General features: G+C 30.9%; 1 protein-coding gene across 1 annotated transcript in view; it reads left to right on the forward strand.

The window, feature by feature from the left end:
- LOC143244962 (nuclear pore complex protein Nup214-like) overlaps positions 1-14,528 on the forward strand; it is a 47,053-nt gene that overhangs the window by 20,636 nt on the left and 11,889 nt on the right. The window contains exons 8-15 of the mRNA XM_076490575.1: positions 1,725-1,822; positions 3,308-3,377; positions 4,368-4,491; positions 5,681-5,836; positions 8,576-8,678; positions 8,936-9,426; positions 12,898-13,034; positions 13,475-13,531. Coding sequence (XP_076346690.1) covers positions 1,725-1,822; positions 3,308-3,377; positions 4,368-4,491; positions 5,681-5,836; positions 8,576-8,678; positions 8,936-9,426; positions 12,898-13,034; positions 13,475-13,531 — 1,236 coding nt within the window. The remainder of the gene's footprint in view (positions 1-1,724; positions 1,823-3,307; positions 3,378-4,367; positions 4,492-5,680; positions 5,837-8,575; positions 8,679-8,935; positions 9,427-12,897; positions 13,035-13,474; positions 13,532-14,528) is intronic.

Genomic DNA, 14,528 nt, shown 5'->3' on the forward strand with positions numbered 1-14,528 from the left:
TGTGAATACTGTGTTCTTGAAGTCTTGAATCTTCTTATCTAGTATTTGTCTCATCTGCTGCTTTTTATTCCCAAAAAGTAATATTTTCATCCTCTTGTCTTTTAACTATTATTTTCTGGGTTGCTGAATGTTTGTTATACTTACCATATTGTTTTAAGTCTTTTGCTTTGTGCATGTATGTCCAAGTAAGTAGAGTTCCTGACACCAAATTGACCTTTATAGTTTCTGCACTATAACTTTTAATACTTTTTATGTGTTTTCAGAAAAGTTTAAATTTCAGCAATCAGAAAAAGACTTATTCGTAGACAAAGAAATTGGAATTTTTTTCAAGGAAGTACTTTCACTAAGCATTTATTCTCCAAAATATGGAGTCAACAAACTTTTTGATGCTCTTATTCAGGGTTTTGGATATAATTTGTTACATTTCACCCTACACTGGGGTTGGTTCATTGTTTCACAATACTTTAATGAGCAATATGCAATAAATTTCATGCTTTTTGGAGGTGTAGTAAATAAATTAGAAAAGAGGGTATATTTAGAGAGAAAATACCACAATTCTCACACTAGGGAGAGCTCAGGAATGTTTCAAAAATATTTCTGCATGAACTGAAGAACTTAAAACTTGTATTGAAATTTCACTTATTAGCTATATTTTGATGACAAGTTTATTCATATACTCTGATAAGAAAGTAGTTTTAATTAAATTTTGAAATTTGTAGCAAAAAGGTGCCCACAGAAAAAAACGTTAATCATAAACTATTTCATTATTAGTTTCTTGTTTCAGATCTTCTAGCTTATGAGATTTTCTCTGTGTGATAATTGGTTTGAACTACATAGCTGTCATCATCATGTTTCTTATTCAGGGTTTTGGATATGATTTGTTACATTTCACCCTACACTGGGCTTGGTTCATTGTTTCACATTGGTTTTTTTTGTTGTGACAATCACACGTGCTTTATTTTTTTATTTTGACACATCTCATCTCTTACTGTTGTCAAATCCTCTGTTCAGTGATTGGGATTCTCTGTAAAAGATTCTCATATTTTAGTCTATTATTCTCTTTCACATTATAGATTAATCAACAAAATATTTCTGCCATGACTCTTTCCACCCTTTGGTAACATATTTATTTTTCTTTCTTACTTCTATGTTAGGAACATACATGTATACCAAGCCCGTGAAATTGAAAAAAATATTTACAAAACTAGCAATAATAAACTGTCATAATAGATATTGTTGAAATAGGCATACAAATGATTTGTAGCATCAGGACTTTCAAGAAATTTGGGGTCAGTAAATTTCTCCTTGTAGGAGATTGGTTTAATGTGAAAGTAAATCATATATAAAACTACATTTTGGTGTCACCTGTATATTAAAGCAAAGTGATGTTATGGAGAAATTTATTAGTGCTGTTTTATGACAAGGAAAGGTCATTTGTTTAGCACTTATTTTGAAAACATAGTCATTGCATTATTTATTTTGAAGTTGTTTTTTTTTTCAAACTAATGTATTAAATGTTGTATGATAACCATCCATTGAAATTTGCTTCATTTCTTAATACTAGCAGTATTTTTATTATACTTTTATCATAATTTTCACAACATTTCATGTTATTTGTATAATTGGATAAGTAAATAAGCTTCCACAAATGTTTCATATTTTTTTTTTTTTTTTTAATTTTCTCTCTATATGATTTATTAACTAAGTAATTTGTAATATTTTAGAAAGGATCACAACCTAACTATATAAACTTTGGAGATGTATGTCTTGAGGGTGGTGATCAACAGGCACCATGTTATTGGATGTTTCATCAGCCAGATTGGTTAGTAGAGATTTACACTTGAAGTTAACAATATATATTTAGAATACAATAATGAAAATCTAAAACTATAGTGAAATCCATCACCAGGACAACCTTTTTCTTATTTTCAGTTTATACATATATCTAACCTTAACTTTTTGACAGTTAATTACTTGAAATAGATATGAATAATGTGGTCAGATTTTCAAGTCATGAAAACAGAACACTCAGATTTTTTTGGATCTTAAAACTTGAACCACCCATTTTTTAAGGAAAGACTATAAACAGTTAATTATGCTTACAATAAATATTGCAGTAGTCACTTTAATGAATCAAACTTGCATTGTGGATGCAAAAAACTCATTTGGACAGGAAATACTTTCATTCACAAGACAAATTAATAATATTATACATATCTTAACCCTTTCCAGATTGGAAGGGTGATACTGTAGAACACAGTAAAGACTTGATGATTTGTTCAAAGTAAGGGCCTCATGTCAAACATTCAAGCTATAATCATGTGATTGAAATCTTCACTGCTGCTTTTAATATGCCTAATAACTTCATTTAAAATGTTGGATCTTAGAGTTGTTTAAAAAACATGGCAAAATTGAGGGTATTTTCTACTGTGTTCATCACATTATAACACATGAAATAGTAGTATAATGCTACCTATTACAGCCTGCCTTGTACCAAACTTCAAAGAAAGTAGCAAGGGGTATTCTTGGTTGTTCTGAGCTGTGTGATAATTATCCTGCTCAGAAAAAGTAGTGTGTGTTGATTCATGTTTGAGAGTGGCTCAAAGTACTGAATACATGTATGTATAGAAGACTAGAGTATTTGACAAGCCCCCCCCAGTGGCACAGTGGTATGTCTGTGGACTTGCACACTAAAAACCGGGTTTCAATACCCGTGGTGGGCAGAGCACAGATAGCCCATTGTGTAGCTTTGTACTTAATTCAAAACAAACAAACAAGTATTTGACAAATAGACAATGTTCATCAAAACTAGGTTCATGGATGAATAGTTAACTATTTTAAGGCTTGTTTGACAATGTTTCTAAATTGAAAATGGAGATAAAAAAGATAATGTGATAAATAAAGTGTCTCTATGGAAATGGGTAATTTTCTGCTTAAAAACTGTAATCCTTGGATTGATAAAGAGGAATGTGATATTAAACATTCATATGAAAATTTAAAATCATCAGAAATTTATTTTGTGAGTAGATATTAAATTACTATACAAAATTAAAATTACTTGCATTGGAGCAGAGTATTGGAATTTTTAGAGTTCAGATGCAAGTTGGTTTTAAAGCATTATTTCATTTTCCATCTTCAGGCATATTATTCCACACACGTACAAAATATTTGTATTCACTAACAGTAATATTACTTAAAATTTAAAATACTGTTCTAATTAATCATATTTCACATACCCATCTCTGTGTGTAACGACAGATGCTGTTTCTCTGCATTTAGTGCTTATCTTGAATAATGTCTTTTACAGGGGCCTTCTTATATGTGCTTCTAGCAAGGCAATTGAAACAGCTGTTTTAGGTTGTAAGCCAGACAACAAGGTAATATAAAATGATCTTATTATGTTATACAGTTTCTTTGCCTTGAAGAGCATTATTAAGCTCTATTCTTTAATGCTAGCAGTTAAAGTTAGTCTTATTAATTGTGTTAAAGTATTTAATTCAAGATATTTTAAAGTTTTTTTTTCATTTTGAACTGCTCCTCATTTTTAGTTTAAATCTTCTTAAGACAAAGTAAATGCTGTAAAATTCTTTACAGTGTAAGGGGCATATTTTAATTGCCTAAATATTTTTCAAGATAATCTTGCATGAACAAAAATTAAGATATAAATGTTGTTTTGCAAATTGTTTTGTTGGTGTTGTTGGATTGATAACACTATATAACACAAACTTTGTTCCTGGATGATATGTGTTATTTCTTAATTGCTTATGTTGTAAAAGTACAGAAAATGGCTATTATTCCCTCAAACTTTGCTTTTGTGACCTGGGTAGTGAAATTTAGAAATTAACTTATTTTCTATGTAAAAACTGTCAAATTTGCACATTTTCATTTACATAAGGTCTGAATAAAACAACATATGAATCAAGATTTACATGTATTTATACTAAAGTTATACAACAATGAACAGAAATGTTTAGAAGTGAGTAGTCTTTCCAGATTTGCAACTGTACTGTAAATCATTTTCATGTATCAGCCCCCAAATACAAGTCTCTCATCATGTTTTTGTTATACAATCCCAGGTCACAGAAGCAAAGTTTGAAAAGAAAAATAGGTCTTTTTTTATTTATTTTAGGTATAAGCAGTTGGGGAATAACACTTTCTGCCCAGGAACAAGAAAAAGTAGAAATGTTGTTACATGGTGTTATACATGCAGCGTGTATTAAAACTATTGTAGCAAAACTGTTTTATTTTTCATACCTAATTTTTCAAATTTGAAAAGAAACTATATGCTTTCATTATTTATAAAGAGAAATAAGGTAACTGAAGCATGTTTTGTACATATCATTTCTTTAATTTCTTCATCTTTTCAGGCTGTCTGGGAACAATGGGTTCTGGATGGTAGTGGACGTGCAGAGCTTCCCCTAGTGAAAAATAATGAAACTTACCCATTAGGTCTAACAGTAATAACATGTGCCCAAAGACGGATCACAGTCAGTAAGTATTAAGGTATTCATCAAGTATGGAATAATAATATTTTTGAAATTACTTCATGTACTTGGTGAGCATTGTTTCCTCTAGGGTTTTTAATGACAACATGGTAAAAGTGTACAATTTTTTAAATTACCCATCAGGTTTCATAATGACAGCACTTGTGAAGTGAAAGATATAATGTGTTTATCATTAGATCTTGAATTTATAGTATTTCTTTATAGGTTATCATCAGAGCTCTTTAGGTTTTATTGTAATGATCTGTATGCAGCTATACATTGTTGTTAATAAGTGTTAGTGTGTCCATGAAGACTAATGCTGAACATTTCTGTGAAAGTGCACTTTATAAATAGTAAACTTTATTCTGTTAACTAGATCGTAGCTAGTAATATTAATATGTTCTTTAATTCTGATAAATGATAACTGGGTTAATACTGATAGTATGTTTCTGAAGAATAATACTGATGTCTTTAGAAATGTAGACATGTTATGTGACACACACACACACACACAAAGTCATGTAAAAACTTAAATGGCTCACATCGACAAATTTTTGATATGTTTCTTAGTGGATTTAGCTGTATATGTTTAAGTACCTGTATGTATGTGCTGGGCTTTAACAAAAGCTGATTGTGGAATAATAAGCAAAAAGTGATTTAAAAATACAAGGAAAGAATTAAAAGGAGAAATGTATGATGATATTTCAGATGAATAACAAAAGATATTTTTGTCCAAAGAGCTGGGTATATTCTGTGATCTTTCTGACCAGAAGTTTGTAAGGCTCAAGGACTAATGTTGCACAAAGCTGTTCAAAACACTTCACATTTTTAGCCAATGGGGCATTATAACTGTTATAGCCACTCCCATTATTTGATTAAGAATAACAGCATGATGAAAAATAGATACAGTTTATTGGTTTGTTTCCCTTTGCTCAGTGATTCAAATTAAGAATAGCTATTTATGAACTTTTGTGACCATTTAGCCAATATGTTGTATCGGGTGCTATTAAAGTTGAAAATACTAATGCCTTATTGACAAAAGTATTCATCACATTTCTCTTTATTTTAAAGTAATTTTAATCATTTTTCTCTCTCTTCTTTAAAGTAAAACTTGTTTTTAAACTTTTGATATAAACTTATAGGATACAAGCAAAAATGATTAATAATTTTTTAAAATAAAATTCTTAACTTATTAGGTGATACTGAATCCTATCCTCCAATGCCAATTCTGTTTCTTCTGTCCACAAATGGACTATTATGTCCATTTCACATGCTGAATACAGCAAATGGTGCTACTAGCCAAGTTAACCCTCCTGAAATACTACTGAAGGAAGGTGAACGAAAATCTAAAGGTCAGATGAAATTATTTATACCATCAAGCTATCCTTATATTATCTTTAGAGACTGATTTTTTGTTTGTGTATTTCATTTAGTTGTTCAGTTTTTGCTAAGAGAAATGCAATTAATTTTGATGTATAAAACATTATGATTAACTGATGTTGTTCTTTTCTATTTATAATTTAAGTTATTTTGTCCTACTTAAATTATGTAAGAACACAACTGTATTTTGTTTGTACTGTTCAGTTTAGTAGTATAAAATTTAAAACGGTAAATTTAATAAGTTGCAAAATTTACAACAGATTTTTATTTTTCAAAGGTTTTTCAATTATTAAAAAATAATTTCAAGGAACATTTTTTAGTTGGAATGTTTGAATATTATAGTTTCTCTTTCTCTCTTTGTTTTTTATATATATATATATACACACATATATAGAGTCCAAAGAACAAAGCATTTGCTTTTAGCTTAAGAATATGCAGAAGGATTGTTTTAATATCTTTATGAGATTAGTTGGTGATGTGAAACTATATGTTGGCCACAGAAGAAATATTAAAAAAGAACAATAATATTGTAATAGTCTAATATAATAATAATAATAATATTTTATTGTAGTGTCTGAAGTCCCCTGGAATGTTGGCCCAACATGGCCAGATGGGTTTAGGCGTTCGACTTGTAATCTGAAAGTCGTGTGTTTGAGTCCCCGTCGCGCCAAACATGCTCGCTGTTTCATCTTTGGGGCATCACAATGTGACGGTCAATCCCACTATTCGTTGGTAAAAGAGTAGCCCAAGAGTTGGCAGTGGGTAGTGACAACTAGCTGCCTTCCCTCTAGTCTTACACTGCAAAATTAGGGACAACTAATACAGATAGCCCTCATGTAGCTTTGCATGAAATTCAAAACAAATGAAACCCCTGGAATGTTAGCAGTGAGTTTTTGGGCTATAATATTAAATCTGAGATCTGAGTCCCTGTGGTGGATAGTGCAGATAGTGTGCATTGTGTAGTTTTGCATTAAACAAACATGTTCTGAAAAAGTAAAATCTCCTACATTCATTGTTTGCTGTGTTTTAAACTTTTTTCATTACATAAAAAATGCCACTTTTTGCTAAAATGTAAAAATACATGTATTTCTTTTGTCTGGAGCTAAATCTCTTGTGCATAAAAGATGAAAAAAAAAGTGTAGACGTTTTCATAAATTTTAGTATATTCTTAACTTTTCACATTGTCAATTTGAAAAGTCAAGTAATAAGGAAACTAACATGGTCTCATCCATAATTACTACTCTCAGGTAAAGTAATAATTGTAAACTATGCATTTTGTGGATCTACAGACATCTGTAAAGTTTATTTAATGAAGCCATTAAATTTATGATAACTGAAACAGTTTAGGAGTTGGTAAAAATGTTACATTTATTTTTAAAGGTAGAAGCAATTTTATTTTGTTTTCTAAGGTGTGTCTAGCTCTTAGATTTGAGGTAAAGGTGGTATGATATGTATCCTATTCTCATGAGGATGTTGGTATCTCGCAATTAGGAATTTAGACGTATATTGGACTTACCGAGTATGGTCCACAGTGCCCTAGCCATTCTACATCAAAGGGTGTATCCTTGTTTATCAAAGTTTCTCATTATGGGATTGAGTTGCAATATCATTATCTGGTTAGAATCACTTTCTTTCCACATTCTGTCCCACTTGGATGTGCTCTTTTAATTATTTGCTCTGATGTTTTACACATTTTACACACATATTTGACTCAGAAGTGGTGCAGTTACCCTGTTTGTGTCTGACTCTCTCATCTATGGAGATATCATTTGGGTGCTTTCAGGAGGTACATCTGTTCTGTCCTTGCACCAGTTCTGCCTCCTAATGAATGTGGTTTCTAGCTAATCGTGTGAGCAAAAGTAATTACCATATTGGAACTTTTCCTATTCATAAAATGTATTTTCCTCTTCTCACATGTCTGGTGCTTCCATTTTCTGCCAAATGTTAAATTGATAGTTGAGTAGAGGCCATAGAAGGAATCGCATGCGTCACACGAGTGTGCTATGCTCCTGTTGGTGGGGAGGTGATGTATGATAATTCATAATATGAGAGACATGTTGGAGTTGCTTGATTCCAGTAGGGGGGAACAGAAGTCTTGTGGCAAGTGTAAATAAAAAGTTCTCACGTAGGAGGCAGCAAGGAACAAGAATAGCTAATCTTGGGAGCAGGAGGAAGTACCTATTGGAAATACATTTCCAGTATAGGAAATATTATAACTTTCATGACAATCATAACTTTTATTTATTGATTTTTGGAATAATCAAGAACTAATAATTGGAAAGATTAATTTTGGTTACTTGGCTAGCTTCATGGAAATTTACATAATGAGGATTTTTATTAATCCTTTCTTGGAGTAATCAAAAACAGTAATGTTTGGAAAACCTAATTTCAGTTAATTGATTTAATCATAGATTTGTTTAATTGATTATTTTACATGACACTAATCAATGACTTACTGCTCATTGATAACGATTATATCAGTTAACATAACTCTAAGGACAAGTTGTCATTTTGACTGATTTTATGGATCAGTGGATATGAAAAATACATTAGTTGTAATCTTTAGTTACTGTGTACCAATTTATGATGTTATTTGCTGAGGATAATCTTTTCAACCTTTTTTCATGTTCACATTTTCTTCTTACTCTAAGCCAGAGAGCGATGTAAATATTGTCAGTAAAAATAAAACGTTTACTCTCTTTCTGTTTCAGCCATTTCTCAACCAAGTAGTGTTTTTGCTTCAACACCAAACTTACCTTCTTCCAAACAAACTATGGCCAACTTTACCACTCCAAAAAGCAATCTTTTAGAAAAGTAGGGTTTTTATTATTTAATTGTTCTTTTCTGTTTAGATTTGTCTACTGTCTTTGGAAATTTGTGCATTTTTTATGAGAATATGTATCTAAGTCTTAGTAATTAATCCAGTTCATAGAACAGTTTTTGATTAATTGTAGTTTTGAAATATCTTTTAATTGGTATTTAAAAGTTAGATCTTTATCAAGCTACAGATGAGGAAAAATTACATTAAACTTTGTAAGGTTTTAAGTAAATTTTAATTTACTTTTTTTAAGATTTAATCAAACTATGCCTGGGCAGACACCATCAGTTTCAGTTTCTGATGTTCAACAACACCCAAGTGTTCCTGTTGTAAGTGGGCAACAGAAACTTTCATTTCCTTATACTGCACAGCAACATGCAACAGTTCCAACTGGGGATTGTCAAGAAAAGTCAACATTCACCTTTACCAGTCAGCAGCAGCTACCAGTATCAACTGGTGGTGGCCAGCAGAAGCCTATGTTTGTTTTTGGGGGACAACAACAGTTACCTGTCAGTTGTAGTGGCAATCAACAACAACAAACTCTTTCATCCAATCTTGTTCAACAAAAGACTCTTTCAGAGAGTAATGAAAGTGATGAGAAAGGTACAAAAGCGCCATCTGCTACTGATCGCCAAATGCCTGTTTTATCGACCCAAGCCAATAGTGGGTCAGTTATTAGACCACTGTTTCAACCAAGTAGTGAGTCGTCTTCACAGGCTATGAATAAATCAATGCTCATTCAAGGTTGGTTGTAAAGAAGTGCTTTAATAGCCATTGTTACATTTTTGGAAGTGTCACTGTTTTGCTTCTAATTTCCAAAATGCATTTCTGTATCAAATGTAATGCATAATATTTAGTAACTCTTTTTCTTGCTGAGTGATTTTATTATTTTAAACCAGATTATGCATATGTACTATCAGATTATTGATAGAATGTGACCTAAATATCTTGCAAATTATATATCAGCTGTATTACCAATTTACAGTGGAGCGCCATTAAGCTGCAGACCAGTAAACCGCAAAATCGCTTAAGCCACTGTAGCAAGTCTTGTGAGCGAGGATTATCGCGGCTCACCGCTAATTTAAGAACGTGTAGAAACGCGGCTTACGAATTTAATCCTGGCTTTATAACTTCAAGGGGATATTTAAAAAGGATTTGCTTTAATTTGGGAAATAAATAAAATATATTACAATAGAAATCAAGCGTTAATCTACCTTATCCGCTCTCTATGTCAGCTTTATGGAGGCCGCCATTGTTACTGAATCACACCTCTCCATACATTAAAGTTAATCCGCGGTAAATCCGTGAAAAAAGTGATCAATAATTAAAGTATTATTTTTAATTCAATAATCCGATATTTTTATGGAATTGTATAAATATTGGCCACAAACCCAATAGAAATCACTTCAATTTCTGAATTAATAGTGAGCATATCATATTGACAAATTCCTACCCCATGAGTACCAAACGTAAACATGCATTGTATGACGTTCAGCAAAAGCTGAATGTCATAGAAAGAATACGAAACAGCAAAACTCGCGCTAAAGTTAATAGAAAGTTAGGCATACCTGAGTCTACATTGCGTGGGTGGATTAAAGATGAGAATAAATTAAGAGCATTTCTTGATGAACTTGAAAAGTGAACCATCGCAATGCATTGGTCGTTTGTATTAAAACGGCACTTGTCAATTGTATCTGAATAGTTTATACATTAATATTATAATGATCACGCAATGGCCCGGATGAGGCTCCTCGACGGAGCTGTTGGCGACTTCGGCTTTTCAGTCACAAAGGTTTAAGCCGCAGTTAAGCAGGTTGACCCCCCAAATACCGCAACTTAACGGTGCTCCGCTGTACTAATTTTGTTTCCACATTTGCTTTAAAAAAAAACTGTTACGCCATCTTCTAGTCATGTTTGTGTTTACTTAACACAGTAGCCTAATGTTTTTATGTGGAAAAGGATTTTTGTAGGAGATAAATAATACCAAATTTTAAAACATATCTGTGAGGTACCCACGAAAATTTCATTCAAAATAAAATTATTACTTAAATATTGAAAATTTTTGTTTGATTTTGATGCAAGTTTTACTATTTATTTTGGAGGAAGTAATTTAAAAAAAAAAAAAATCAAAAGTGCTTGCCCTAATTGTTTTTACTCATTGTTGTTATTATTACTTAGGAAGGCAGAAATCAGTAAATTTTCATTGGTGCAGGTACAGCTCATCAGTAAATGGAATTAAGCAACAGTTTCATAAAGTTTTCACTTATTTAAAGTTTAAGTTGAAATGGCTTAAACAGTGAAAATTTGAAGTTGATGATCAGAAAAACTGAGAAATTCAACTGCCTGCTTTTTTTTTTTTTGTAAGCTTCTGACTTGTTAAGCTAATAAAGCTGGAGTTTTTTTGTTACTGTCTGTCATGCATTGACTTCATTGTGTAGCTACACTTGACTGTAAATAAATAAAGTTTTTATTTATATGTTTTTGAAACTTCAAGTTGTGAGGAAGATTTGTATTGAAAGTTAGTAATGATTTTCTATTACCTGTTAAACATAAAAAGATAATAAATTAACGTAATGATTTTCCCTTCATGTTTGTTTATTTTACTGAAGTAATTGCTTTAACAGCTGAATTTTTGTTTACCAAAACCAATGAATTGTTTTAAAACTTGAAGCCATTGTTCATGCTAAGTGGAGTATTTTGCCTCTAAATTAGTAAAAGGAGAAAGTAGAATGTACAAAGTATAAAGATATAAATACTATCTGTTTGTGTTAGTCTTAAAACATTATGGCCCCACTTGGCCAGGTGGTTAAGGCACTAGACTCGTAATCTGAAGTAGCAGGTTTGAATCCCCGTCACACCAAACATGCTTGCCCTTTCAGCCTTGGGGCATTATGATTTCATGGTCAATCCCACTATTCATTAGTAAAAGAGTAGCCCAAAAGTTGGTAGTGGGTGGTGATGATTAGCTTCTTCCCTCTAGTCTTACACTGCAAAATGAGGGATGGCTAGTGCAGATGACCCTTGTGTAGCTTTGTGTGAAATTCAAAAACAAACAAAGTTAAAACATTATATAATTTTTTATTTCATCATTCCTGTATGTATGTATGTATATGTGTGTGCGAGTATATATTAATAAAAACAAAAAATGCATAGCACGTGATGTCATTGGGTTTAGTATAACAAGTGAAAACTATCTTTCAGGTCAATTTTTACATGGGTCATTTAAGTAGGTATACTGTGTAGTGGTTTTTAGGTATTATAAATCATAAATTGATAAAGAAAAAATCAACTTATGTTTTGAGAGGTGTCCCAAAGTTATCATACCATATGCTGGAAATGTTTGTGTTTCAGATATGGTAGCTGTTATAAGTTATTAATACAGGGTCAAATTATAGAAACCAGTAGATTTGAAAGCATTAGATTGGCATTAGAAATATGCACACTAAATTTTAGAAGTGATAATAATAAGTGATTACTCGGAAAGATTATCTTGTGTTATTTTTCAAAAACATGCATTATTGAACTAGTAGGTGAGAGTGAGTGGGTCACTGTTTAAAATCACAGTATTCTGTCAGTATATGCAAATTATATAGTTGATCATGGACCTGAAAGAAGATGCACTTGAAATGTTATGGAATTTGGAAAGATTCAAAATGTGAAAGGGTGTAACACATCATTTCACAATTAACAAAAGTATAACCACAATGTTCTTTATAGGACTTTATATGTAAAACAAGACTGTCATTATACTATTTTAATTTCTTTTGCATTTTTGCTATTTATTCTTCCTATATATATTTACACAGAGAGCATGTAAACATTCTTTTTTGTAGCCTTTTACTCTTCTAATAAAAGAAAGTTAATTTTGATATACTAAATATTTATCAATTGTTTTAAAGATTGGTTAGTAATCATTACTTTGTTGTGTTTATCATGAATAGTTAACTGTATCTTACAGTTAATTTTTTTCTAATTATTTACCACTTGCTAAATTACTATTTTGTATGAACTGTGCAATGATGAAAATTAATTGATGAAATATTTGTATGTCAGGACAAATACCTTTCTATTGTTAGTCTCTACTGTTAAGTGTTTAATATCATTTATAAATTTTTGGTGGCTGATGTCTAGTCACTTTTTTGGAAAGTGATGCATCATTGACATAAAAACCCCAATCATCCCATTTCTATATACTTAATTTTTATTTATTTTCAGACCAGAAAAATTTCAACCTATCATTTGATGTTTCACCACAAAATACATCAGAAAAGTTGCCGACACTGGTACTGTCAAATGCATCTGATGTTAAAATTACTAGTGCACTTTCATCTACTGTAGAAAAATCTAATGAGGTAATAATATTATGCAGCATTCTTTTGTTTAACTTGTGTAAAAATGCTACTTTTTGAGAGGGGGATATTCATATATGGATACGTAAGATTGTCTGGTAGGAAGTGTTTAAGATTCTGTTAAAAATAACTTTGTAACTGATAGATTGAAATGATTCATTTGTCTTTCAAGATGAGAAAGTTGAGTAACATACCCATCTGAGATGAGAGAGTTAAGTGGTTAACATGTTCTGAGGCAAAATAATGAAATTTTATTGTATTATTTCACAAGTGCTATTTTTAATAATGTAGATGAGGCAGTATCTTTTTTATATTTTTGGTTAAAACTTAATTATTGTGTTATGAAAGCACTTTTAGTAATATCTGAAGTAGGAAGTGAAAAATATTAATAGTTTTAATATATGTAATAATTTATAAGTTTTGAATTTTCGCTAAATTTTCAGCTTAAAGAAAAAGAAAAACATGCAGCTGAAACCTACAAAGCTGCTGTATTAGAAGAGGTAAGGTACTTTTACTCTGAAATTGAAGAAATCATCTAGGAATTGCATCATTCCTTACTGTACTATTTTCATTACATCTTAATATGGGAAATATTGTCTAGAAAGTAGTAACCCAAGCAGATTTTCAAAATAATTAATTTTTTTTTAATACTTTAAGAGAATTGAAATTTGATTACATTATAGATTGTTATTAAGTTACTTCGATTTTAACAAACTCTGAACTCAGATATGTTGTTAAATATTTTAATAGTATTTCTTTGCACAAGTATATGAATTATAGCAAGAACAAAAATATTTGAACCCAATCGTGCAAAATTTAAATAAGTTAGAAAAATATGACACAGTGTTTTGTATTTCTATAAAGTATTTACACACACAATCATCTGAATGTTTTTTACTACATCAATCTGTAATTCTGCAAATAAATTTTATTTTGATGAAAAATTGCTTGTACATATGCAAAAAAAATCTTTACTTATTAATTTATTTTCTTTTTAACTGATCTTTAAATACTGTGTTATCTTGCACAGACTTCATAGCTCAAAAATTGAACGTGTCTTTCGGTTTTTATGAGTTTTAATAGACTTCAAAAGTTGCTTGTTCTTCATTTCGCTTTTCCTCCTATCATTTTATGTGACAACAATGAAATGTTAGAGGTCTTTAATCACATACTGTCTTCAACACCAAGTTTGTTTAGGGAATAATCATATGCAACATTTGTGACATGAACTGGAAATAGAAGTTGAACAAATGTGATATATTTTAAATAACCTCATGTGACTTATTGTGATGTGCAATTTAACGTCAGCTTTGTAAATGTGTGGTTACACTTTTTTATAACAAATTTATGTCAGAAGTTGCATTTAGTTTAATAGGTGTTTTTGCAAATGTAATGTCACGCACTGAATATTGTGCTGAGTTTCCTTCTTTCTCAAAAAATGCTTAAGAATAACATCCCTGAAAAAAAATTAGACATTTTCATAAAGGAATTAAAATG

Source organism: Tachypleus tridentatus, chromosome 2, assembly GCF_004210375.1.
Source record: "Tachypleus tridentatus isolate NWPU-2018 chromosome 2, ASM421037v1, whole genome shotgun sequence".
NCBI classification, from domain to species: domain Eukaryota; kingdom Metazoa; phylum Arthropoda; class Merostomata; order Xiphosura; family Limulidae; genus Tachypleus; species Tachypleus tridentatus.